General features: G+C 35.2%; 1 protein-coding gene across 9 annotated transcripts in view; it reads right to left on the reverse strand.

The window, feature by feature from the left end:
- The window catches only part of LCORL (ligand dependent nuclear receptor corepressor like), a 138446-nt gene that overhangs the window by 48155 nt on the left and 64518 nt on the right, over window positions 1–25773 (reverse strand). For all 9 annotated transcript variants that reach the window (XR_012482994.1, XR_012482993.1, XM_074272369.1 and 6 more), the window contains one exon: window positions 15149–15400. Coding sequence is in view for 7 of the 9 variants with exons in the window: in XM_074272369.1 (XP_074128470.1) it covers window positions 15149–15400 (252 nt within the window). In the remaining 2 variants the exon portion in view is untranslated. The remainder of the gene's footprint in view (window positions 1–15148; window positions 15401–25773) is intronic.

Below are 25773 nucleotides of genomic sequence, written 5' to 3' on the forward strand. Positions count from 1 at the left end.
AATTGTAAATTATATTTTTCAAAGAAATGTAACAAAGTAGTAGAGATACTAAACAAAATTAAATTCAGATAAAGATTGGCATTATAATTGTTTGCTTTCAAACACCTTTGCTTTCCCCTTATGTTATTGTTTACAATTCCTAAACTATTAAAAACTGTTTACTTTATTCTAATCTGTCAAATTATTCCAAATTCTCAACTCCTGGAAAATGAATTAATGAGTGTTTCCCATTTAAGAACTTTTTTTACACTCTTAACTGGCACAGAATATTCCCAACGCAAGACCCTGCCTTGGTGCCTCCTTTGCTTTGCCAGCGTCCTTCCTTAAACCATGGCATCCAGAACTGACTGTGACTCTCTAGATTAAGTCCAACAAGGGAAGAGGGCACTTCATCATCTCCCTGATCTTAAATCTCTGCTCTTCTTAATCCAGTCCAAGATCCATTTCATTTTTCTGGCAGGTGAATCATATTGCTGACTCATATTAACTGAACAGGTTGAATAAAACCCCCAAATCTTTTTATGCTACCTGGCCCTGACTTCTCCATTTTATCTGAGTACAAATTTTAGATTTATTCCTAATTAATTCATCTTAGTGGCCAAGTTTAATGTTACAGTCTGTCAAGATCCAGTGCGCCTCAACTATCCCCTCATGATTCTGCGTCACTATAACTTTGATGATGGTGCTGATGAAAGTGTTCAGCAGATCCCTGCCTTTACTCTGTCATGGACCACCAGCAGTGCTGACACCACATCGGAATTGTTCTCATTCTATCATTGCCTATTCCAAAGCTTCTTAAACTTTGGGAATGACCCACATGGTGTTATGTTACTGAATGTGGGAGGGGGGCCACAAAAAATTTGGCAACAGTAAAAGGTATCAAATATTCTGCCAAGATTTAATTCTTTACGTAAGAAAATCTCTTTTCATCTTTAATAAATGATAAAATTATATGTATGTCAAAGAGTTGTTTTAAAATAAATTTCTTTACGATTTATTATCAGTAAATGTTTGTGTACCTATTCTATAAGCCATGTACTCAGGTTCATGTAAAAATTTCTTGGGTAAAAAAGAACTATGAATAGAATGGGTTTAAGAAGCCCTGCTCTAATTCATAGCTCTCCAATTTCTTCACAAAAATAGTTTGAAATACTTTATCCAAAGATTTGCTAAAAAGCTCCCCCTTATCTATTAGTTTTCTTTGAGAGGTAAGTTTGATGTGACATATTTTTGAGGATGCCAGAATTAAAGTAATTAAAGTCAGGGTAATCACCATGCCCTCATCTTCTGAGATCCCTTTCTGGATCATCAGTTACCCATCACATCCTGCCTGCTGTCAGATAGGGGCTGTTGCTCCTTTTCTTTTCTGTTCACTCTCCAATGGGTCCATTTTTATATACATAACTCCCTGAGCCCAATCTCCAGGCTTCATCTGCATTCTGAACCCCTTCTCCTGTGGCCTTTATCTGGAGGGCACTGCCTTCTCGCAGGTGCCTGGGCTGCAGACCTCCAACCACGCTCCTTACAGTGCTACCTGATGAGTATTCCTCAAACACAGCTGTAATCCGGCCACTCCCCTGTTCAAAAGTATTCGGTGGCTCTCTGTGGCTGAGAGGATGAAACTACAGATTTCTCACCCAATTCTTAGGTCCATCTGGCTCCAGCATAGCTTCTCAGGCTTCTCTCAAACCACTCCTTACTTTTAAACCCTCTGTGTTCTAGTCCCACTGTTCTACTACTGCTGGCTATTTCCTCTCCATGATTTCTTTTAAGACTTGATGCCAAAAACTTTTCCTGATCTTAAATCACTAATAAGCAGGGCATTCAGATTAAGATTACTATTTGGGATTAATTAACATTTAGTGTGTATCATGTGTCAAAGAACATTTTTAACATTTTAAGTTTTTATCAGGTGGTCTATTTATTAATTTCATACCCTAATTCATTTTGTGATTCTTTTCTCTAAGATTTAAATTAGGTTAATAACTCAGGATTGTTCATGAGAAACCCAAACATTAATCAACTACATTTTAGTAATTTTTCTGAACTTGGAAAGGCTCATGTTTTTCATATTTGCCATTTATAAGGAAGAATAGAAAAGATTTACATGTAAAACCACAAATCTCCATTATATAGCTTTGATTTGTTTTCAAAATTATATAATTTAACACATTCATTTCAAAGCTATCCTACTTGTGACTCAATTTCTTTAAATGCTGACTTTTTTTTTATATTGCTAATCTTGTAATTTTTCTTCCCTTATCCAACTCATCATTTAAAAAAATTTAAAAACATTACATATAAGCAGAATATGACTGCTTATGACTGTGTTCAAATATGTATCTCAATGCACTGAACTTCCTCATGCTTGTCAAGCAAAGAGTTGCCTGCTTCCGTATAGATTCTCTGCAGTTGTTTCCACACTTAGCTTCCTTTGCATTTATTTGCTATAACAAAAGGTGCTCTAAGTAACTCACTGCCCATCTGTGCTGAGACATAATATTAACAGCTAAATTCCACTGTATGTCTGTTCAAATAATCTAAGTAGTAGACATTTTTTAATGGAGTCTTAGTGGAGTCTTATTATTCTGGTTGGTTATGTAGTTGCTGATGTAGTTTCTTTTCTAGAAAGTTTTGCAAAGTTTCAAGATTTGATATGTCAACACAATATTACATACAAATGAGAGTATCAAGAAGACCTCCCAGTCCAGAGGAAAGCCTTCTTCCAACTTGGGGCTCTCATGCAATTTCCACCATGATAGTGGTGAATATCTTTGATGTCTCCTTTTATACTCTTGTCTCCAACAGTTCCTTGAGCATAATTATATCTTTAACTTTTCATTTTCCACACATTTCAATTAACTCAGCTAAATGGTAGATATGCAATGGCTTATGAGGCACAAGATCAGAAAATAAAATTATTAAATCCATGGCACTGTTGACCTAAGTGGATATAGCAAAACATTATTTTGCAACTTTTCATTATGACTCGAAGTCATAAATATATTCAACTTGAGTCAAGAATCTGATAACTTTAAGATTATATTACCATAGATTATTATAAGTGTTATCTCTTTGGAAAGAATGCAAACCCAGCAATTCTGAAAGTGGTTCATTAAGGAAATAAACTTTAAAATACTAATTTTACACATTTAATTAGAATCCTAAACATTAGTAATACCTTTGGAGAGACTGAAATAGACATAAATCAAATCTCTTGCCATTTCTTTTGATCATCCATGGTTCTACCTGACCAAGAATTCGAAGAATTTTTCTACAGTTGCATTTAAAATAACTGAATTTTTCTGAATATTATCATTAAAAAAAATCCTAAGTGAGCATACCCTGTGTAATTTCAATCACATTTACTGCTAGTCATACTACTTATGCTAAGATCATATATAGATCACTACATTTCATTTGGTAGAGATTGAATATTGATTTTTACTTAATTTAATCATTTAAATACATGGCAAAATGATACTTCTGCTCTGGCATAAATTTCAAAAAGGAAGAAATGAATGCTTGTCTAGATTTTAGGGTTCAGCTCATATGTGAAGATACTGCTTTAATAAAGAAATTAAATTCAAAACACACACACACACTGCTGGGCAGGAGAAAACTATGATAGGAACAATGTGCCTAATGGAATTTGAGCAACTGATAAATACTACCATATACTTTGATGATCTCTAAGTCTTTGTGGTTTATAGACTCTAAATCTGTCTAGGCTTTTAAAGTGGAAAACCCTTATTTTACCCCTTTTTTAATCTATAAAATGGGAATGACATCACCTAAGGTGGGAAAAGAATAAGCTTCAATAGAATTGTACACAACTGCTATTGTTATAGAAATAAAAGTTTTACGTGACAGTACATGTATCAAGAAGTCTACCACCTTTGAAAGAGGGAGGAGAGAAAAAGAAAAAGGAACTCAAACTCTTGTAAGAAGAAATAGTAAAATTTTTCTTCACTTGTAACTGGGGAAAAATACTACTAGAAAGCACCTTCATAATTTCTTAGGGCACAATGGTTTTCTAATATATTCACATTATAATTTATTCAGCCATTTCCTTACTGATGGATACCCTTTTAGTTTCTAGTTTTTTCCCAAGACAAAAAGAACTGCTACTAATAGTTTCCTTTGATCTTTCAGCGTTTTAGGCCTAGCCGTGATATCTCTAGATCATATGTACAGTGTAGTGATTCTGGGGTCACAGTCCCTAATTGCTCTGCAGAGTGGCTAAGCTAATTCACAGTAACACAAAAAGTACATTAATGCCGTCCTTGTCCTGTAGCCCTCCCAGCATTTGTCATTTTCCTTTTTGGTCAACTTTGCCAATTTAAGGGAAGTAAGGTGAAACCTAAGACAGCTGCTTTAATGTACATTTCTCTATTCATTAGTGGTTTGGAGCATTTTAAAAATATAGTTTCCAATGATTATTATTTCTTCCTTTGCAACCTTTGCCTATTCCTATTCTTTGATAATTTTATTAAGTGGGGAATAATTCTTCTAATAAATCTGAATTAATTTCTTCTACATTTTGAAAATAGTAACAGCAGCTGGCACTTACAGAATGTTTCAAGATTTATAACAACCCTGTGAGTTAGTATGTAGATATTGTTATATTCCTGTTTAACAGATGAGTAAACTGAGGCTGGGTCTAGTGGTCTATCTAGCAGTATGCAATTAGTGGCCTTGCTGTCTTCAAGTCCAGCCTTTAGCTACTTAATGAAACCCTTATCAGAGAAACTCATTATAAACATTTCTTCCTTCTTTGATTTTTGTTGAAAACTGCTTTTTCTTGCTTTTTATCACTACTGACATTTTAAAAAGAACACAGGACACTTTATATTCAGTTACTTGTCTCTGCTTCGTTTTCTATACTTGTCTTAAAAACTTTTTCATGTGGTTAATGAGACTCTCTATGCAATTCACAATCTCTTCAGACAGATGTCTTCTTAATCTCATTCGAATTCTTTAAATTGTAGAAATGTTGCTTTTCAGAGCATCTTATTCCTGTAAAAGTCATTCTCTCCCACAAAATTTTAGGCTTCAAATATCACATTTCTTTGTCTGGCTGTGGAAACTTATCTCAAATTTGAGGTTGTACACCAGTCGTACAATCTCTTGGTGCTCCTGGTAATGCTTCTGAGAATTCAAGTTAATGGAGCAGTGATGGGCTTGCACTGCTTGAGTGTCTCCTCATTACAATAAAATCACAGTCCTGAACTAGAAATGGAAATAACAAAACACTCAAGATCTGACCAGCCTTCCCCTCCTCCTCTATCATGCACTTAAAACATGTCATAGTTTTTTGTTTCTGTCTTCCAAAGCTCCCAACAAGAAACAAAATGGCACAGTAGAAAGAGTGATGTCCTCACAACTACCACTGGCTCTGCCATTTACTAGCTGGGCAAGTGATTTCTCTAAACCTCAGCCTTTTTGACTCTACAATGGGAAGAATAATAAGCATATAATCTATCTTATACGGTTGTTGTGAGGGACATCTTTGATAAACTATAAAATGCTGTAAGAAGGGTGAATTACTATTAATTTACTTTGGCAACCACTTCCTTTTCATTAGTCAGAAAAGGGTCCAGAATAGCATTGCCCTTGGCATTTTCTTCTGCCTTTGGAATAATGAAACTGTCATTAAAGACAAGTAAAAATTATACCAGAAGGGAAAAACATTCAGTCATTATCTAGACAGGAGAAACTTCCCATGACTCCTATCATCTACTTCCACGCTTGGTTTATGAACTGAATGTATGCCTTACAATTAGGTAGTCTGTAGCACACAACCCTCATATAGTCTCGCTTGTTTCTCCCTCCACAGATCTCTCATCCACTGTTGTCTATTACGTTTCCTATCGTCAGTGCATAGGTCCAAGACAAGTTTATTTCCGAAATATAAAATCCTAACCCAATTTTATCTACATCATACATTTTGAATCAGGAATTCCCTGCTAATGCATGCATAAGCCAGAAGCCACATTCTGCAAAATCTTCACAATATTGACATAAAGTCAAATTTATTTCCTTATATAAATATTATTTAATTCTATCCTGAAATATTACAGCTAGTATGTTACAAAGTATGTTATATGTATGTTGTGCATATCTTTTGATTTTTCTGTCACAACAGGCTGCATTTAATTGGTAGTTTGTAAATGAATATACAGCATGGAGAAATAGAAGTGTACTGAAATCTACCATCTGACACATTTATTGCACTGTATGATTTACAAATCTTGTCTTGTACATTTAAGACAAGTAGACAAGTAAGCTTTCTTATATGCTCAAGTGGAGCACAGAAAAATGATGTTTTAAAGACTAAGAGAAATTAAAAGAGACCAAATTACATGAAAATGACAGACAGATTGACAATTTAGAGCTTTAATGCTACCTTGTCAAGAAAAAGGGGCAACTGAAGCAAGAGGTTCTCCATGTGTTAATTGTAACTGTGAACTAGAAAAGGGCAAAACAAACAAACAAACAAATAAATAAATGATAAACATGAAAAATCTATTAGCAACTGAAAACAAATGTATTCATGGATGAAAATCTTTTTTTCTTAAAAAAAATGTGTTTTATAAACAGAGGGAGAAATACATAATTATCACTGTTTTTGATTTGTCTTTCCAATTTATGTATAGTATCTTTTTATGAAAAGAACATAAAATTCATTTTTATGAAAAGAACAAATTCAATGAAGGGAATACTTGGCCATAACCTAAGGGGTGCTAAAACAAAAATTACAGAAATCCCAGCTTCAAATCCCTAATTAATTTTTCTCATTCTGTGGCTTCATTTACAAATGATATTAATGCTTCACTGCCCATCTTACTGTGCATATGTAAGCCTTTAAGATCTCTAAATTAATGTTATCATCATTATAAATTTTTAAAAAATTCCCTAGCATTTAAAAAGTATATGACAAAATTAATAATTGAAATACAGCCTTAACAAAAATGTTCAGTATTTGCTCCTTAGGATCAGGGTGATTATTCTGCAGAAGCAGTAAGTACATCAAATACCATTTGTGAACACATCAAACAGTCAATGGTTGACAAAATTGCTATCTTCATCTTTTAATATCAAAGAAACAGCCACAACTTACTGAATTACTCATTTACTTTCTACTTTTACTTTTCATCTAGAAAATGAGTATGAACTAATTGTTACTGCTAAGTGTTTCTTCTAGTTCTAGAATTCTATGATTCATACACATAGTCAATAGTTTCTAAGGAAACTACATAAACCAATATTTCCTGACTCCCTTTTCTCCTTTAATCTACCTACATGCTAGGACTTTTGCTGCAGGAAAGATAGGAAAAGGCTTCACTGATAGAACCCAGGAAGCCTTGGACCAAGATTAATGCATAACACAATAGGAATAATCCTGAGAAATGAAACATGGGAGAACTTGACCTTTTGTACATGGAACTTAGAGCCTTATTTATCCCAGAATTGAATTAATGGAACAGAGAGTAACAACATAATTTCACCGGAACTAGTATTTCGGCTTTCTATTTCATGGAGTTCTTACTTGGAATATTGCTTTGCAGTGATTGTAGCCAAAATCCTACAGTACTTAGCAAGCTTTTATCAACTATTAGGTGAAATGTTCCTAAAGCTTTTTGGATAATTTAGATGACAACTGGGTGTGCATCCCAAAGAGAGTATAAGAAAGAGAAAAAGACCCACATGTGCAAAAATGTTTACAGCAGCCCTTTAAGTAGTGACAAAGGACTGGAAACTGAGTGGATGCCATCTGTGGGAGAATGGATAAATAAGTTATGGTACATGAATGTTACGGAATATTATTGTTCTGAAAGAAATGATCAGCAGGAGGATTTTAGAGAGGCTAGAGAGACTTATATGAACTGATGCTAAGTGAAGAGGGCAAAACCAGGAGAACATTACACAGTAACAACAAGATTATATGACCAACTGTGATGGATGTGGCTCATCTTAACGTGATTCAAGACAGTTCCAAAAAATTTGGGATAGAAAATGCCATCTGCATCCAGAGAGAACTATGGAGACTGAATGGGGATCAAAGTATAGTATTTGTATCTTTTGGGGGGATTTGCTTTTTCTTTCTCATGGTTTTTTTTTTCTTTTGGTCTGACTTTTTCTTCTATAATATGACAACTGTGCAGATGCTTAAAAGGAATGTACATGTATAACCTATATCATCAGATTGTTTGCTGTCCTGGGGAAAGAGGATAGCAGAAAAAATTTGGAACACAAAATTTTACGAAAATGAATGTTGAAAACTATCTTTACATGTATTTGGAAAAATAAAATGCTATTGGCAAGAAAAAGGTTTAGTATTGTTACAAATGAAGAACCCATTATTTTATAAGGCAAATAAAACTTCATGTTTCTGCATCAAAAGGTTAGAGAATAGTAAGTACCTTGACGTAATAAGAGAACAGAGATTGAAGGAGCATATGACCCCAAGAAGAAATGATTATACCTCAAAAGGACAAGTGACTATGATAATAATTTAAAAAAATTTTTTTAAAAAGATTCACAAATAATAGAAGAAAAATATATTACAGTGATTAAGTGGAAAGGAAATTAGTCATTTAAATAAAGCATAAGGAGGGGGGACTCTCATAGGTGAAACACACAGAAAATATTAATTCAGCATTTCACTGTTTGAAAAGTCAATATAATACTGTGCTGAAAGCTGTTAACTAATCACAGCTTAGATATCTGGTATTCAAGTATCTAGCAACCAATACAACATCAAATACTTATTATTAAAAGACATTTGAATAGTCAAAAGAAGTTATAAAAATAACGGACTAAAATCAATATAAGGAACTTTAGTCAGAAAGCTCTTCCAATCCTCATTGAGACTCTGTATTCTGCTTATTGTCCACACAATTTGAATAAATCTGAATACCTAGGTCAACAGACCACGAAAAGTTAGGAAGCAACAAATAGAAGGTAAACAAGGCAGGTATCACAGGAAAGAAAATTGCCAGTAGCCAAAAGTGTTAGTTGGACGTGAAACAAGAAGAAAAATGAAGAATACAATAGCTCTAAATGATGGCACAATGGACACACCTCAGTATCATTAATTCCTGAGTTCAAATATTGCTTCAGAAACTCACTAGCTATATGATCCTGAGCATGTCATTTAATCTCTCTATAAACTGGAAGGATTAGGTGCAATGGCCTTTAAGATTCTTTCCAGCACTAAAATCTGATTCCATGACCTGATAGGCACAAATCTCAACATCTCAAGTATTATAATTTTATTATTATTATAACAAAGAAATTGATGCATTGTGATAATCTTGAACATAAGAAAAATATTGAATTAAATGAAACATATGGGGGAGCAATTTCCATTTTAAATGATTAAGATAAAGACAAATGTTTTAGTACATAAAAATCTTCCACAGTATCTGGAAAATTGTCCTATCAGTCATTCACTTAGAGTTTTTGTTAGCTGAGTTTTTACTGTACTTCAGGTCCATAAACACAATGCATACTCAGCATTCATTTTTGGTTTGGTCAAACTAAAATATGGCTTTAGTTTACTAGTTTTTCTGCAACAATCGCATCTGTATTATTCGATGAACAAAACTCAGATCAAGGGTATGTTATTTTAGGAGATAGAAGAATACATTTTAAAATAGTGCCGTGTGCTTTCTTTTTATTTATTTATTTTTGAAATGGTCTTTTTTATTCTCTATCTCCCACTGCCAATTCCTGAAGAATGACTTGTCCCATTGGTATTTTATTAGTTTTGGGAAAACTCCAGATCATTAAAGAAATTCTGATTGAATATCCAATAGGGCAAGTGCAGTTCACTGTACTTTTGGTTCATACTTCAAAGCAATGATTTAAAGCAACCTAAATACAAATGGATAACTACACCGAAGCTGTAATATAGGTAGAGAACAAGACAATACAAATCTGAAATGGTAAAAGAATGCTACCGTGCAACACGTGCTCAATTCTGGACAGATTATAAGTGTTGCTAGAATTTGGACGTGAAGTGACAATGTGTAATGTTAACACTTGGTGAAATCAATGCTCTGATTCAAATTTCCATTATCTTTAAAATTGTTCCTTGCCTGTATTTTCTATGCTAAATTATGTGGCTAATGAATGAATTTGCATAATATTTTTATGTATGAAAAATTCTTCTGATAATTGTTATTATTTCCCATCAACGACACTGCTTTTGGTCTCCTCTGTAACTCTCAAACATCTCTTCTTTTCCTAGGAAGCTCACCATGGAAATTTCATCATGCTGCCAGACTGAATCTGCCTGCCTTTTCATTACACCCAAAGGCCCCTACTTCATGAAGGTACAGTATTTTCCCCCAGTTCCCACTTTTAGGGATCTATGGGAGCTCCCCAACACCCCAACTCCCATGCTTTCCAAATTGCCCCCATTACACTGGAAGCTCCTCCAGGGTGGACACCATCTTTGCTTTCTTTGGTATTAAGAGTCCCTAGGGCTAAAGCGCATCACCTGGTACTTAAATGTTTATGACTGACTATAGGATAGTGGGTGTGACTGAAAAGGAAGTGCCAGAAATTCCTTGGAGTTCAGAGAAGAAACAATGGTGCAAAAAGGAGGAAATCTGACTTGTCCTAGCCCTGCTTAGCCGCACAGCCCAGCTATCAAAATCTGTGTCCCAGGTAACACAAACAGAGCGAAAGTCTGGGACAAGACTTGATCTCGAGTCCTTCCTACTATTTTGTGCTTCAAACACTATTACTACCACTTTGCTTCATAGAAGGAAAAGCTGTATATAAACAAGTACATGTTTCCCTCTGTGCTTAAGCTCACTATCTATCTCTTCTTCATTGCTGCCCAAATCCACATCCACACTGGAGTTAACCCAAGTTCTGAGTCTGGTCAGTTTGGGTGACAGAGTATCTCTTTAGCCAGGATGTTCAATTACTGGTCGCACTCATTTCTTCACCTGAACCAGTTTCCTGACACAAAACCACAGCACTGCACAGGGGTCTGAGATCCAGGAAGCCAGGTCTGGGATTAGTATTCTCAGAACACTACACAGCTGTGGGAGGGGGAAGTTTCTTGCTGGAAAGTAGCACTGGAGAGCAACAGGAGAGGTTTATCAAGTCCCACATCAGCTGAGAGAGAAACTATATTTTATTCAGGGAAAGATAAGTGTTACCACATCATCCTATAAAGGAAAAGATCAGGGAAGTGGGAGATGTTGCTTTATAGAGATTAAGTCTGAACAGGGAAATGGTGGCTGAGATCTTATCAGAAGGACAAGCAGAAGGAGCAGCCTTGCTTTGTATGGTTCCAATGGTAGAACCAAGACTCTTGGGTTGACATTTTAGGAAAGTACATTTCAGCCCAGGGGAGGAACATTTCTAATTTCAATCAGGGATTCATTCAACAACGAAAGGCGCTAATTAGCCAAGAGAACTGTGAATTCCCCAAGTGGAATCTGGACAGCCGTCTCTGATCAGGGCTGCTCTGTGGAGGCGGCACGGAGCTGTGCAGACGTGTCAAACATGCAGGCTACCAGCTACATAATAAAGCTCAAACACTCCTGAGTTTGGCCGTTTTACAAAATAAATAAAAATGAACAAAAAGCACAGATAACATTACATTTTAAAATTAAATCAATGAGGCCCGCAGGGATCCTTATGGATGGCTTAGTAGCCCGCAATTCTATTTGGATTTGATACCAATGATGCTAGATTTAAGAAGATGTGAGTTTGCATCTTGTTTCATATGTTTGTGCTGTCACTTAATTTCTTATGGTCTCAATTGTGAAATGGAAATAATAATTAAATACCTACCTCAGGGTTACTGCAAGATTTACAAAAGTCATAAAAGTACTTTACAAAACTTTAAAAAGCCTTGGACATAAGTTAGCTTTACTGTTACATGCATTACATTTTCTTATATCATCTTCAGATGAAGGTCTCAAATGTAAGAAAATACAAGCATTTGGCAAAATCTACATTTGAAAATAGCATCAAAAGCAGTGACTCTAGACTAATACAGTTACATGGCCCTAACTCAGTTAAGTGTATGATCAATTAGTTTTTATTAAATGCCAAAGTTCCCATCTACGATACTGACAATTAAGTTGATTGTATGATATGCTATAAACCACTAAAACTGTAAATGTAACCTGAATGTGAATTTTTACTGAACTGATGCCTGAGAATAAAAACGAGCCTAGCTAAGCCTGGAAAGGCTTATCACCAGGGAGACAAGGGATGATGTGTTCTTGGGCTGAAACTTTTTGATCATTTCTTGAACAAAGTCTCTATTAGGTTGCAGAAGAGCTCCAATTTTCACCAACAAAAAAGGAACATTCACAGTGGTGGAATTTTAGCTTCTTAAAATACTAATGTAAGTGTGTAAATACACAATTATCTACTTGATACTTTCTCTTAGCAAAGTCAATGATTTTACATTTATATAAGGACACTGACAAAACTGCCTGAAACCCAGCACTTTCATTCATTCCCCCCACACTGATGGTTGGAAGGAGAATACTCCTTGCACAAAACAGCTACTTCCTGGCTCTCCTCTCCCTCTCTCTGTGCAATCCCCATCCCCCATCCCATCACTATTCTGGGAGTTCATGTCTAATGACTCCCAGGAGTCATTTTTTTCAGCTTCACACAGAGATGTCGGACCCTTAAACTTGAGCTCACCCACAAATGTGCCATTTCCACATTCGTCCACTGTGACATTTCCTTCTCTGACTGCTATGGGTTTCCATTCTGCCTCTTCCTTTGCTTGAAATCCCAAATCCTCTTCAACCTCACATCAATCTATTCCTTAACTCTTTTTTAGGCCTCAGATCCTGGGCTGGTTTTTCTTTCTGACCCCTTGAAGAACAAGCTCAGCTCTTTACCTTGAGTCCGTTCCCTTTATCTTCCTGCTGCTCTTTCCCTCAGCTTTTCGTGCCTTTGCTCCTATTTTCATTCTGCTATAAACAGTGTTGGGGGAAATACCATGCTGAACAGGTCCAGATCGGGATTTCCATTGGGCTCTTGTGGCAAGGAATTTCTTTTTTACTTCCATAATTCATTTAATAGCCCCTCACCACAACAGCTTTTGAAAATGTAAATTTTATTCCTCCTAAAAATTCTCCTAGCTCCTTCTTCACTCTTTTAGCTGAGGACCTTGCCTCATATATTTCACATTTGACAAGAGCTTTTCATTCAGACTATCTTCCCCTTCTCTCTTCTCACAGGTGGGCTTTTCTGCTGAGATTTCATTCAATCTTCTCCAGCAGATCAATGCCCCTCTTGGGACATCCCTCCCTTTTCTCCTATCTCTGCTTGTCTGCCATATGCTTCTCTAGACAGCCCTCTCCCCCTCCCCCAACGGTATCCCTTGCTCTTAAAAAGCTTCATGTGATGTGTTCTTCTATCTTGAGCCTCCATTTTGTAATTAAACTCCTTGAAACAACTATAATCAAGGCCTCCACTTCCTTCTCAGTACCTTAATTCTCCATAATTCAATGAAGACCCCCTTCTCTGCCTTTTCTCTCACCTCTCCAGGCCCCTGGTCCTTGGGCTGCCGGTCTCTCCCTCTCCCCCAGACTCCTGGCCCGGCCCTTCACCCAAGTTGGCTCCTCTCCCTCACCTCCCCAGGAGCTGGAGGGCCCGAGGGCACTCTGAGAGGACTACTGGGGGGCTAGCCGGCTGCCAGGACCTTGACCTTCCTGATTCTCCTGGGCCCTGTGCTCGCCACAAGTACGCAATATAGTACCCAGTTATGGATCTCATATTTTAAGAAGATCTCTAGATGACCAGAATGATGAAAGGTCTGAAAACCAGGTGATACAGGGTGTGCCTGAAGGAAATGGGGGATTACTGAATTTTGCAGAAGGGAAAAATTAAAGCTTAATAAAGTAAAACAAAAGCATATTAGCTATTTTCTATTATTTGAGGGAATTTTATCATGACTTTATTCATCTAAGAAAGGGAGCATAACATGATGGTCCCCTCATCTTTACAGATCCTGCTGTCATCCTGTTTAAGTGGGTGATCCATAGGTGGGCTGTCTATTCCTCACTGACTCCCTAATATGTACCATCTTAGCTCTGACTAATGAGGCTTGCTCTAAGTATTCTTCCCTATATCCCTATTATTTTCTTTTCATAATTCGTTAGTTGAAGTCATCTTTATTTTTTCCTTTCCTTCATCCTTTAAAACCAACTTTAACACACCCATTATAGTCCTGATTTTGTTTTTAAAAAGTCTTTTAAAATCCCCAAAATTTCTTGAGCAAACTAAAAACCAGTTCCCATGGTTTCTTCCTCCCTCTTTTGAATATTCCCATATCCTTATTTATGGCAGATTGGATCTTCTGATCTAGATAAACAAAATTATTTGTTGTTCTTAACACATCTGGAATGTCCTATTTCTTCACAACAAATGTTCTCTCTGCAATAAAGCAGAGGGAAAACAACAATGGCTCCCTAATACCGGAGTCTGAATCTTGGTTCTTCATCTAGGACAGATTAGTGGGTCTCCCTGGGCCCAGTTATCTCATCCGAGGATGAGGATGGAGAAGATTAAATCACATGATTCCTAAGGATCCTTTAAGCTATCACTCTGTGATTATCTCTTCCTGTAAACATTATTAAGCTTTCCTGGCCCATATCAAGTCAGATTCTTACTAGTTTTTCTTGTGGTAGTTGAGTATGTAATTTTTTTCATTTATATAATTTTTTTCCTGTTTTCCTAACTAAAAAGCCTTAGGCCAAAGGACACATCTTTTAGTTCTCTTTTTCTAATTCCAAATTAACAGCGCTTATTACAGTGCATGTACATGCTGATCATTCATTATTGGGTATGCTAATCATATAAGTCTTGTCTCACTTTCCAATCAGTTACTTGCTTTAGGTCATACTTCTTAGTATAATGTGAATATACTGATGAAAGAAGAAGTGATACTTTGATACTGGTTAGAGACTATCATTCTTCTACCAAATTACTAGTTAAAATAAAAACTTTGCTATTTTCTTTACTCTCTACTATATGCTACAGAAGATAAGAGCTGTTTTATCTATAAACAATGAAAGGGGAATAGGTTAAAAAAAACTTAGGCTTCTAAAATAATACATGTTAATATGTTATATTACAAAAGTCTTACCTTGTTGAGTATTTTGTTCTTGAGTTCGATTCACAGTGAGGTCTAGGGGGCCTTCCTGCTCTTCCTGAAGGGAGTTTTCTATTTGATTCATTTGGATACCTTTACATATTAGACTTGGTCCAACTGAACCATTTCTATTCTCTTGAATTTTACCACTTTTTGAAATGTATTCAATTGCAAACTGACGTATCATCTTTTTCATTAATTCCTGAGCAACTAGGGGAATGTTAGGATCACAGTTCTGAGGAAGATCTAGGAAAAAAACATACATATAACAAGCATTAGAAAATAGAAACATTAAATATTTTTTCAAAATTACAAATCATGATTAAGAAAATTTTTTTAGAATTAATCCAGTTGTCAATAGTTTCTGAAATTCTATCCAATATTCATTTTAAATTGAGGTTTGATTAATTATTATATTAACATATTATCTGAAAACTTGGAATATCCCCAACATCCATCGTCATCATCACCATCGTCATCGTTGTCATCAACTTTTGGAAGCAAGTGTTTATCACTTTTTAAAGGTTAAAGAAGATAACAAACTGAACAGAAAGAGAATAAGAGTATCTAAAGTGTTTTTTTGGGTTTTTTTGTAGTTTTCTATAAATTTGCAGTAAATTCAAGTAGCCAATAAGAACTAGACAGAAATAGAGTACCAAAAATGTTTGTTGTTTTTTTTTTTAAGTTTTCCATAAGTTTCCAATAACAAGTAAGTATTCAATAAGGTTATTTCTATTAACAGATTACTACATGAATAAAAACATTTTACAAATCAGAAATATAATGCAAAATATTAGAAAAATTTTTGAAATTTATCCCGAATTTTAGAGTAAGTAATCTACATGTAAATATAATACCTGGGAGAACTATCAATGAAAATATTTCAAATAATGTAAACTACAGTTATTTAATGATCCAATAACTCTCATTAAACTAGTCAATAAAAGAAAAAGTAGAATGGCATGAGATAAATAACCTTCTTACTATTTATTCCTTGAACTTGATATAGGTTCCTGCTAAAATTATCATCTAGAAGGAAACTAAACTAATACAATAACAAATTAAAATAACATAATTCTATAAATCATCTCTTTAGAGTCTTAGCTTTTCTATAGTCCATGCCTCTAAATTAATGATAACTGAGAACACATTCAATTTAATCTCTTGTGTTACTTTTTTCTATCACAATCTATAAAATATGGGAGCAGAATTCTTTATAGAAATGCAATCAAATTTTTACTATTGTAGTTGTAAAGTAGAATCATCTGCTTTAGGAAAATTTTCCATATGTTCTCTTTATCAAAGTTTTTACACTATTTTTTTGAAGTTCCTTTCTTTTTATGCATTAGTATTAAGAGGGTAAATATTTCCACTTATTTTAACAAAATACTACATACAAGAAATGAAACTTTTAAAATATAAACTTTGTATATTAAAAAGCATAAACTGAGGAAACCACTGTGGCATTTCCCCTGCCTAATGTTTCAAAGGTAAAAAGTTTCTGTATGACTAAAGTAAGAATTTCTCTCTATTTAAATAGCCTAAATAAAAACTTCTTTAAAAAGCACTTGACCACATTCTGCCCTAAATTACAAAATATTTCAGCAAGACATAACCGCAACTACACTTGAACAATGAAGGATTCTTCCCGTGCACCATTGTAATGGGAAACAATAAATGGGCAAATACCTAGGAGGAATAATTGGCAAAAGATAACTGGACCTACTATGTGTATTTGTTTGATTATAACAATGGTGGTGAATGGATTAAATAAGATAAATGAAAAATTTTATCTTAGACAGTTAAATTAATAGAATGGAGAAAATGGGAAGGAAAAAACAAAGGCTGTAAATTAGTTTTTAATAGTTCTCCTTATCCTTTTCTTTCTCCTTTGCCTGTCCCATTACCAATTCAAGGTTAAAAAGACAAAACATGATCTAAATATCTTTCTTGAAATATTTTGATATTGTTACTCAAGAAAAGGAAACTCATTGTAGGCTCACAGTTTTAAAAATTCATTTACTAAGAATCATATATTCTTGTCATTAAAGATCCCTTACACAGTCTCTCTTAGTAAGAATAGTTCCTGGATTAGTGATATTTTAAGACTGTTTTGGACATTTCCTACTCTCCAACCTGCTTCTCAAATAGAACAATTGCAGAGCATGTTACAGTGCGATCTCACCTTCATGTTATTTGATCAATTCACTCTGCCAATTTGCTGAGAAGATAGCATTTCATTGAAAGAACAAAGAAAAATTGGATTTTTGAATAGGTAAAAAGTCATTCACACTGAAGAAAAGTAAACATTAAATCTGCAGAGAACATTAATTTTAGTCTTTTCTACATACTCCACAATCTGGGATAGTGGAAAGAATGCCATTTCTCAAGTCCAAATTCTTATGCTTTATTAGATTCTATTACTACTAGAGTGCTAGGGACAAACTAGTGATAAAGAAAGTGATGGGAGGGTTTGTTTATGTGTGAAAGATATAACAGAATCCTATTAGGATGATGCATATTACTTAGCTGTAGCAGTGTTTTGTGGCTTTGAGTGGTACTCAACCAAATGCTCAAGCAAAGGCCTAGGCTACTTTTTTTTTTACTTAGCAGTAGATACAGATTTGTACCTGTATTGCTAGATTTACTAAGGAAACTATTATAAATCCATCAGAAACTACCCTAAATTAAGAGCTGAAGAAGACATAGTATTAAAGGATTATAGGACCATCTCCTTAGTATTAAGAAAAGGCCAGAACAAGTTCACTGCCAGGTCATCTAAAGAAATTGGGTGACTATTTAAACAATGAGTTGGGGATGATGGATTGCATTTATGTATGAATGAGTCATGCTTTTTCAAGGGAAAAAAAAACTTTAATAAAATCAATATCTATGTATATGAGTTATAGGGAAATGATAGGTGTTATCATCTAAAATTAGGATTAATCCATTGCCAAAAATAAGTGAAAATTATCCTTTTATTTCTCTTCCATCTTTTTATTTTTATGTTTACCTAATAACAGGGTAGTGATGGAAGTCTCAGAGATTAAAGAGGGTAAATGAAAAAATGAGTTTTTCTTAAAGCACTCAAGTTCTTTCCCTGACAAACAATATTGGGCGTTCATGAAAATAAGCCCCATTTAAAGTAAGAGTCGGTCAGCTGAGTAGCATAATGGATAATGCTGGCTTTGGAATCAGGAGAACCTGAGTTCAAACCAAGTATTAGACTTCCTGTATGAACCCAGGCAAATTACTGCACTCTTTTGCCTCAGTTTCCTCATCTGTAAAATAAGCTGAAGAAGGAAATGGCAAAACACTCTCATATCTCTGCCAAGAAAACCCTAAATGAGGTCACAGAGAGTCGGACTCTACAAATCGCCTAAATAATAACAAAAATCAGAACGCCAGTAGTACTGGTTGCTCTTCTAGGTAAAAAAAATGGGGCAGCGTACTTTGAAAAGTAGAGTTTACTTGTGGGTGATGGCTTCAAGTTAAATGGTTTCCCCTACTGCACAGAATAGGGGTAAAATGACATAGAGCAAGGTCCTAAAAAATCCCCAGGGAGTTTGAAATAGAAATTTTAACACTTAGTTGTGCAAAACTTTCAAAATTTAGAAACAATGGGTCTGCCAAATTAGGCTTCTTATATATATATATATATATATATATATATATATATATACTTTTCACATTTAATAAACATGTGGAAAAAGGTACTTTGTTGCTGTTCTCTTTCTTGGATCTTGTCTCCTATAAACTATTTTGTATACTCTGATATTCTTACTATGGCACACATAATACTTTCTATGGTATCTGGATTGGCATATTTCTTCCATCTCATCCACATATATACAAAATGTTCTCAAAAATTTTAAAGAGGTAAGAAAGAAGGAAAGTGAGTCCACTGTTAAGATGTTCTCTTAATTCTTGGCACAAAGTCCAAATGGAAAAAAAAAAAAAACTTCAGCCAAGGAGAAACATAAAAGTGCGATATAAAGAGCTGAGAGCCACGAGTGTAATATTAAACCAAAGCTCATTATTCCAAGTCAAAGACAGTGTAATTCTGAAGAAAGCTGAGTGCTGAAGGGCCATCTTTACAAAAGTATTGGTTCCATTATAATGTGTATTTAATACAATAAGCTGCAAAATAAGGAAGGTCATCATTGCCCAGAAGGAAAAATTTGGACATGCAGTAACCATTCACAAATATATGACAGCAAAAGTCCTTACTAACCAAGTCTCTTTAATTTTTGATCTTCTAATAGTGATAATCTGATTGCTACTAATGCTTCATTTTATGCAATTAGAAAAGGAATTACTCTGAAATGGATGAGATCTAGAGAATCTCACATAATTATTTTCAGTAAATATAATTTTACCTAAGAATTTTCTTTTAGTTAATTTTGATATACAATACATTATCAAAACTTAAAAGCAACAAACTTTTATGTGTTGTCAACACAATATTGTCCTAGGACTAAATCCGGAGAAGGGCTCTCCCCTCATCTTGGAGTTTAGTGGAGTTGCATCTCTTCTACGGGCTATAGAAAACATGTCAGCAAAGTTCAGAATAAGTAAAAATAGCAATTCACGTTAAGTACTTTTCTAAATGTAGGAACATTTCCATGAATCTTCAAGAGTTTCAGTCAGCAAATATAATAAAGTAACAGTATCCTTCTGGAACTCACCACTGACTACATTCCTTTGAGCAAAATTATGTTTTGTGACGGACTTCTGTGAGACCGATCTTAATGCTTAGCTAGATTTCATGCTGTTCTTTTGCTCCCTCGGCAAAAACACTGCTTGCTATTCAATGTTAATTATCTGAGCAATACAGAAAGCAGTTGATTTGTTAATGCTCATCCCAAACTTATAATAGCTTGGAAACCACAATGATAGGTTGATAACTGAAAAGAACCTAACACTGTATCCTTTCTGATGCTCTAAGCAATGCTAAGGATCTCTGGACAGGTTGCCAGTCACCTGATGGATTCGGAAGCATCCTGTAAAAGAAAAATCCAATACTGCATAGTAGACAATGCTGGCAAATAACATCTAAAATTATTTGATGCCCTGTACCACGATGAGGTCTAAATGGGGTTCATGATTTAGACATAAAGAGTAAGGCAATAAGCATATTAGAAGAGCAAGGGGTAGCCACCTGTCAGATCTTTGGAGAAGGGAGGAATTTACGGCAAAGAACTAGAGAACATTATGAAATGCAAAATGGACAATTCTGATTACATTAAATTAAAAAGTTTGTGCATGAATAAAATCAATGTAACCAAGATTAGAAGGGAAGCAGAAAACCCAGAAATAGTTTTTTTTTTTAAACAGCCAGTGTTTCTGATAAAGATCTAATTTCCAAAACATATAAAAAACGGAATCAAATTTATAAGAATACATAAATTATCATTCTCCAATTAATAAATGGTCAAAGGATATGAACACAAATTTTCAGATGAAGAAATTAAAGACATTTCTAATCATGCAAAAAACTCTTAACTACTGATTAGAGAAATGCAAGTTCATACCTCTCAGATTGGCTAAGAAAAGATGACAAAAGTTGGAAGGGACGTGAGAAAACTGGGACACTAAAGTGTTCAAACTGCACACACCTTTTGATCCAGTAGTCTCACTACTGGGCCTATATTCCAAAGAGTATATAAAAAAGGAAAACATGTGCAAAAATGTTTGTGGCAGCCCTTTTTGTAGTGACAAAGGAACTGGAAAGAGAGTGAATACCCATCAGTTGGAGAATGGCTGAATAAGTTGTGGTATATGAATGTGATGGAATATTATAGTTCTCAAAGAAATGATCAGCAAGCTGATTTCAGAAAAGCTGATGCTGACTGAAATGATCAGAACCAAGAAAACATCATACACAGTAATAAGATCATGTGATGGTCAAACAGGATGGACCTCTTCAACAATGTGGTGATTCAGGGCAATTCCGATAAACCTGGGATGGAAAATGACATCCACATCCAGAGAGAGAACTATGGAGCCTCAATGTGGATCACTTTTTTGTTTGTATATTTGTTTTTTCTTTCTTGTGGTTCTTCTTTTGGTCCAATTTTTTATGCACAATATAACAAATGTGGAAATATTTAAAAGAATTGCACATATTTAATCTATATCAGGATTACTTGCTGTCTTGAGGAGCAGGGAAAGTTAAGGGAGGGAGAGAGAAAAATTTGTAATTCAAAATCTTACAAAAAATGAATGGTGAGGGGCAGCTAGATGGAGCAGAGGATAAAGCAACAGCCCTGAAGTCAGGAGGACCTGCGTTCAAATTTGACATCAGAAACAACACTTCCTGGGTTCTTAACCCTGGACAAGTCACTTAACCCCAATCATCTCAGCAAAAACAAACAAAAAAACAAAAGCAGCAACAACAAGAGACAAAACAAAACAAAAAAAAAACATGGTGAAAACTGTCTTTAATGTATTTGGAAAAAATGAAGCAATACTGAAAATTAAAACAAAATAAAAAAATTATTATGAAGTTCAGAGAAGGCTGCCAGGATATTATAGGACTGTTTAGTATTTTTAACTGGTTTTATGTATTTTATTTATTCTTGGTGTAAGTACCACAACAGAATCAATTCTGTCCTTTAGAGTTCAGGTTTAGATAACACTGAATTTTAATTGATAAAATATCAAGGAAAAACCATGGGATTAGTTAGGTTTATGGCCTAGCTACAAATTTTCTTAATTGGTTGATCTGTTCTTAAGATTTTTTTTTTTTATGCTTGTGCATACACACAGTACCAAATATTGTTTTGCTTGTCTCGTCCCAAGAAACCATGCTAATATATTTAGGCATATGCTTCACCCATGGGCTCAGACATGTATTTAAATGGACTGAACTAAACAATCACATCTGAAAAGTTGCAGTGTCCTTCATTTGGTTTACTTTCTCCAGTTTTTGAGTAGAGCTCAATAGGCATTGAATAGGACATTAATTCTCAAAAGGTAAAAAGACTGCAGGTAAGAGAAGAGTAATGTGTGTAGACAGACCTTTCATGAAAGTCGTCTTTTTAAATTATCAATATATAGTAATAGATATTTTCCTACATTATTTTTCCCACGCCCTTTCCTCCTGAGATAGGCAGGAACAATTAATACAGTCTTAAATGGATTACCTTTTTTTTTTTTTTTTTTTTTAAAAGATCTCTCAAGGTCTCTTCCAGTCCTGATTTTAATGCTTTAGCCTCCTTTCCCTCTAACCTCCTCCTCCTACTAATTTTGCTTCTTTGAAGGCTATCTCAAAGTGAGTTTAGTCTTTTCTCCAATCTCTTACATCACCTATGAAATTATTTTTCACCCATTTTGCAGACAAATTTCTCCAGATCTGCTCACTTATACTACAGCTGCAGAATCAGCACTGCCTCTGAGAGTACATCATTCTCTATAACATTCAGATTCCTTACAATTAACAAAGGATAGAATATTCTGCTGATAAAGGACAATTATTATACTCTATTTTAGTTAATAAAATTTATCAACAACCAAATCATCTCTTTAACCCTTTTTAGGTGCAAAGAGAAAAATTAATGTATGCATACAATAGCACAGTAGTTAATTTTTAATTTAAATCTTAGCTTGGACGGCGAACAACAAACTAGATTTGAAATCCCTAACTAGACAGTACATTCTTTAACCCCAAGGATGACATCTTTTTCACATTTGTATCTTATTTGTATCTACCAGAGCATATACTTAACTCAGTTATTACTATTTCTGTTACTTAAGATGATAAAACCTTTCCCCCAAAAAATCTCCAACAGAACAATTTTGTGGGAATAGCAACTATTAGCACAATAGTAATTCCGAGTCACTATTTGAAACTTAAAAGCTGGAGCTGAAAAGAGATCTTGGCTGCTTTTGCATAGGAAGATAGAACCAGTACTATATTACTATTAATAGCAAGAAATATTACCTAACAAGCACTCAGAACTTTCAAGAGAGGTGTCTCCTCTTTGTTGGTGTAGTTCAAGTTAGTTATCATCTCTATTTTACATATAAGGAAAGTCAAGAAGATATGTATGACATATTTAATTTTTTTGTTCAGTCGGTTTTCAGTTGTATCCAACCCTTTGTGAGTCTATTTGGGGTTTTCTTGGCAAAGTTGCTGGAGTGGTTTGCCATCCCCTTCTCCAGTTCATTTCATAGGGGAGGACATGAAGGTAAACAGGGTTAAGCTGCCCAGGGTCACACAGCTAGTGTCCAAGGTTACATTTGAACAGAGCAAGAGGAGTCTTTCTGACTTCAGGGTTGGAACTATTTTATACACTGTGCCATGAAATTCTAAATCTGCTGCATTTTCCACTTTATCGAAACACTATTCAATAAAAATTCTGTTTTTTCTGTCTCAATTTTATATGCAACTAAGATTTTAAGAATCACATAACAAGTCTCACATGTTTAAGGTTCTCTATCTGAACACATTTTCCCTTTCAAGCAAGCTATACCAGAAATGCCAGTCTTTGTAGTTGTGATTACCCAAAGCTCAGAGACAGAAAAGGAACCCTAAAGCTCTCATGTCTACATCTGTTACTCTACAAGACAATCGAGTCATGAAGCTGTCATGTCACAGCAACCACAGAAGTACCATTATTTGCTATTTTCTAAGTTCAGGCTATTCCTATGCTATCACAAAATCTGATGTGCTACAAAGGGTAGCTTCTAGGGCGAGATGGACTTCCTGTGCTCCCCACCTTTTACACCTCTCCCCATGATCCTGTGTCTAATCTTTCCTTTATCTGGATTGAGGTTCCCTATGTCATTTCATGAGATTCTTTCTTGCGTTTCAGCAGCTTATCTCCTTGTGCTGACTTGGACATGGAGTCAGAAGGCTCGAGCCCCAGGTCTGTGATGTGGTGCATTTAAACTTTTGGGACCAAGAGCGGTCACTACCATTAGCAGTAGTGGGAGTGATATGGAGTAGCCATAGCTATATTTGACCTAGATGAAGATGTAGGAACAAACCCCTTCAGGCTTAACAAATACCGAAGCCCATGAGAGGAGCAAAAGTTGCTTGGGTGGCTGCTCCTTACTCTTTATCATCAGTTGGGTTTGAAAGATTTTTGGTTTATTAGGAAGGGTGTGTATGGGGGGAACACAAAAGGAAGCAAAAGGGCAGTCCCTACCCTTAAAGAGCTCACAAACAAGCAAATAAATATGGACAAATGAACTATACTGAGGATCAATTGGAAGTAAACGAGAGCGGGAAGGTGCAGGACCAGAGGAATTATGAGGGAGAGTATCCCGGAACTTGGGAGCACCCAGCTGGTACACTGGAGCACTGAGTACCTCCTGGGGAGGAATGTCTAAGGAGACTAGGTCAGGGAGGATTTTGAATGCCAGATTTTGTACATCCTACCAAGGACAAGGAGGAACCGCAAGCAGTAATTACTACAGGACAGTCTCCTGTAGTCTAAGCAACGTAAGTTTCAAAATATTTCTATTCTGACGGAATTTCTGTCAAAAATATTAGACTTGAAAACATTCACAAACTAAAGGAGAAAAGGGTAGGACTGTTGCAGACTTGGGGTAAGCCAATGGGCTAGGATATTCTAAAAGGATTGTCAACATAACCAGCACTAGCCCAAGGGTTGAAGGAAAAGGTTCGATACATAAAAAACAATTACAGACACGCAGATAGATGCTTGCTGGCCAAATCAGGTAGGCAAAGACCAAACACAAACCTGAACTCCTTCCTTCTGAAAAAAACTAACTTCAACCCCCAAGTCAAACAAGGCTAATTCCTTGTCCACAAGACAAGCATTCTTCAAACCATGTTGGTAACCAGATTACCTTGAGAATCTTCCCCTTCCCAGAGCATCTAAACATCTAAACCTTCCATGGCATGATCTGAACATCACTACTTTCTGGTCCTCTACTTCTCTTATTTATCAGTGTCTTTCTTATACTGTTATATTTCTATACTGTAGATTCAGAATGGAATATCATTCTCCAAAATGTAATCAGATGAGAAGGGGCTCTCTCAGGCCCTGGATAGTGAATCTGTCAAAGCAACTCAGAATCCCACCGTCATTTTCTGGCTGCCATCATCATACCTAGCCTCACATAAGGAGCTTGTGCTCTACTTAAAGTCCCCGAGTATTTTTGTACAAAATGTTATAAAGCTACGTACCCTTCCTGTCAAGCTGATTTTCCATTTCAGAGTTTCTCCCTCCACTATTTCCCTATTTAGTAATAGATCCCTTGTAAAAATTAATGTTCCATACCAACAGTTGCATAAGGAGGGAGTTGTGTTTTCATACCTCTTCTCCAGAGGCAAACCTGGGCATTATAATTTCAATGCTGACTTACTCAGTTATAGTTACTGTGTGGTTCTAGTTCTGGGCAGTTGGTTTTCTGAAACAAAGATTTTAGATGTATGTATCCCTTTTAAATTTTATCTGATCAAAATGACTCAACATTCTAATCTGTTGAAATCTTTTTGGATAAACTCAATTTAAGATTATCTGTAAGATCTCTTTCTAGTTATAAATCTTATACTCTCGTTAGCTACCTCCAATGCCAAGAAGTTAAGTCATTTTAGATAAAATAAAGTTATAATAATAATAGAGCTGATATTTTAGATAAAA

This window comes from Sminthopsis crassicaudata, chromosome 6, assembly GCF_048593235.1.
Source record: "Sminthopsis crassicaudata isolate SCR6 chromosome 6, ASM4859323v1, whole genome shotgun sequence".
Lineage (NCBI taxonomy): Eukaryota > Metazoa > Chordata > Mammalia > Dasyuromorphia > Dasyuridae > Sminthopsis > Sminthopsis crassicaudata.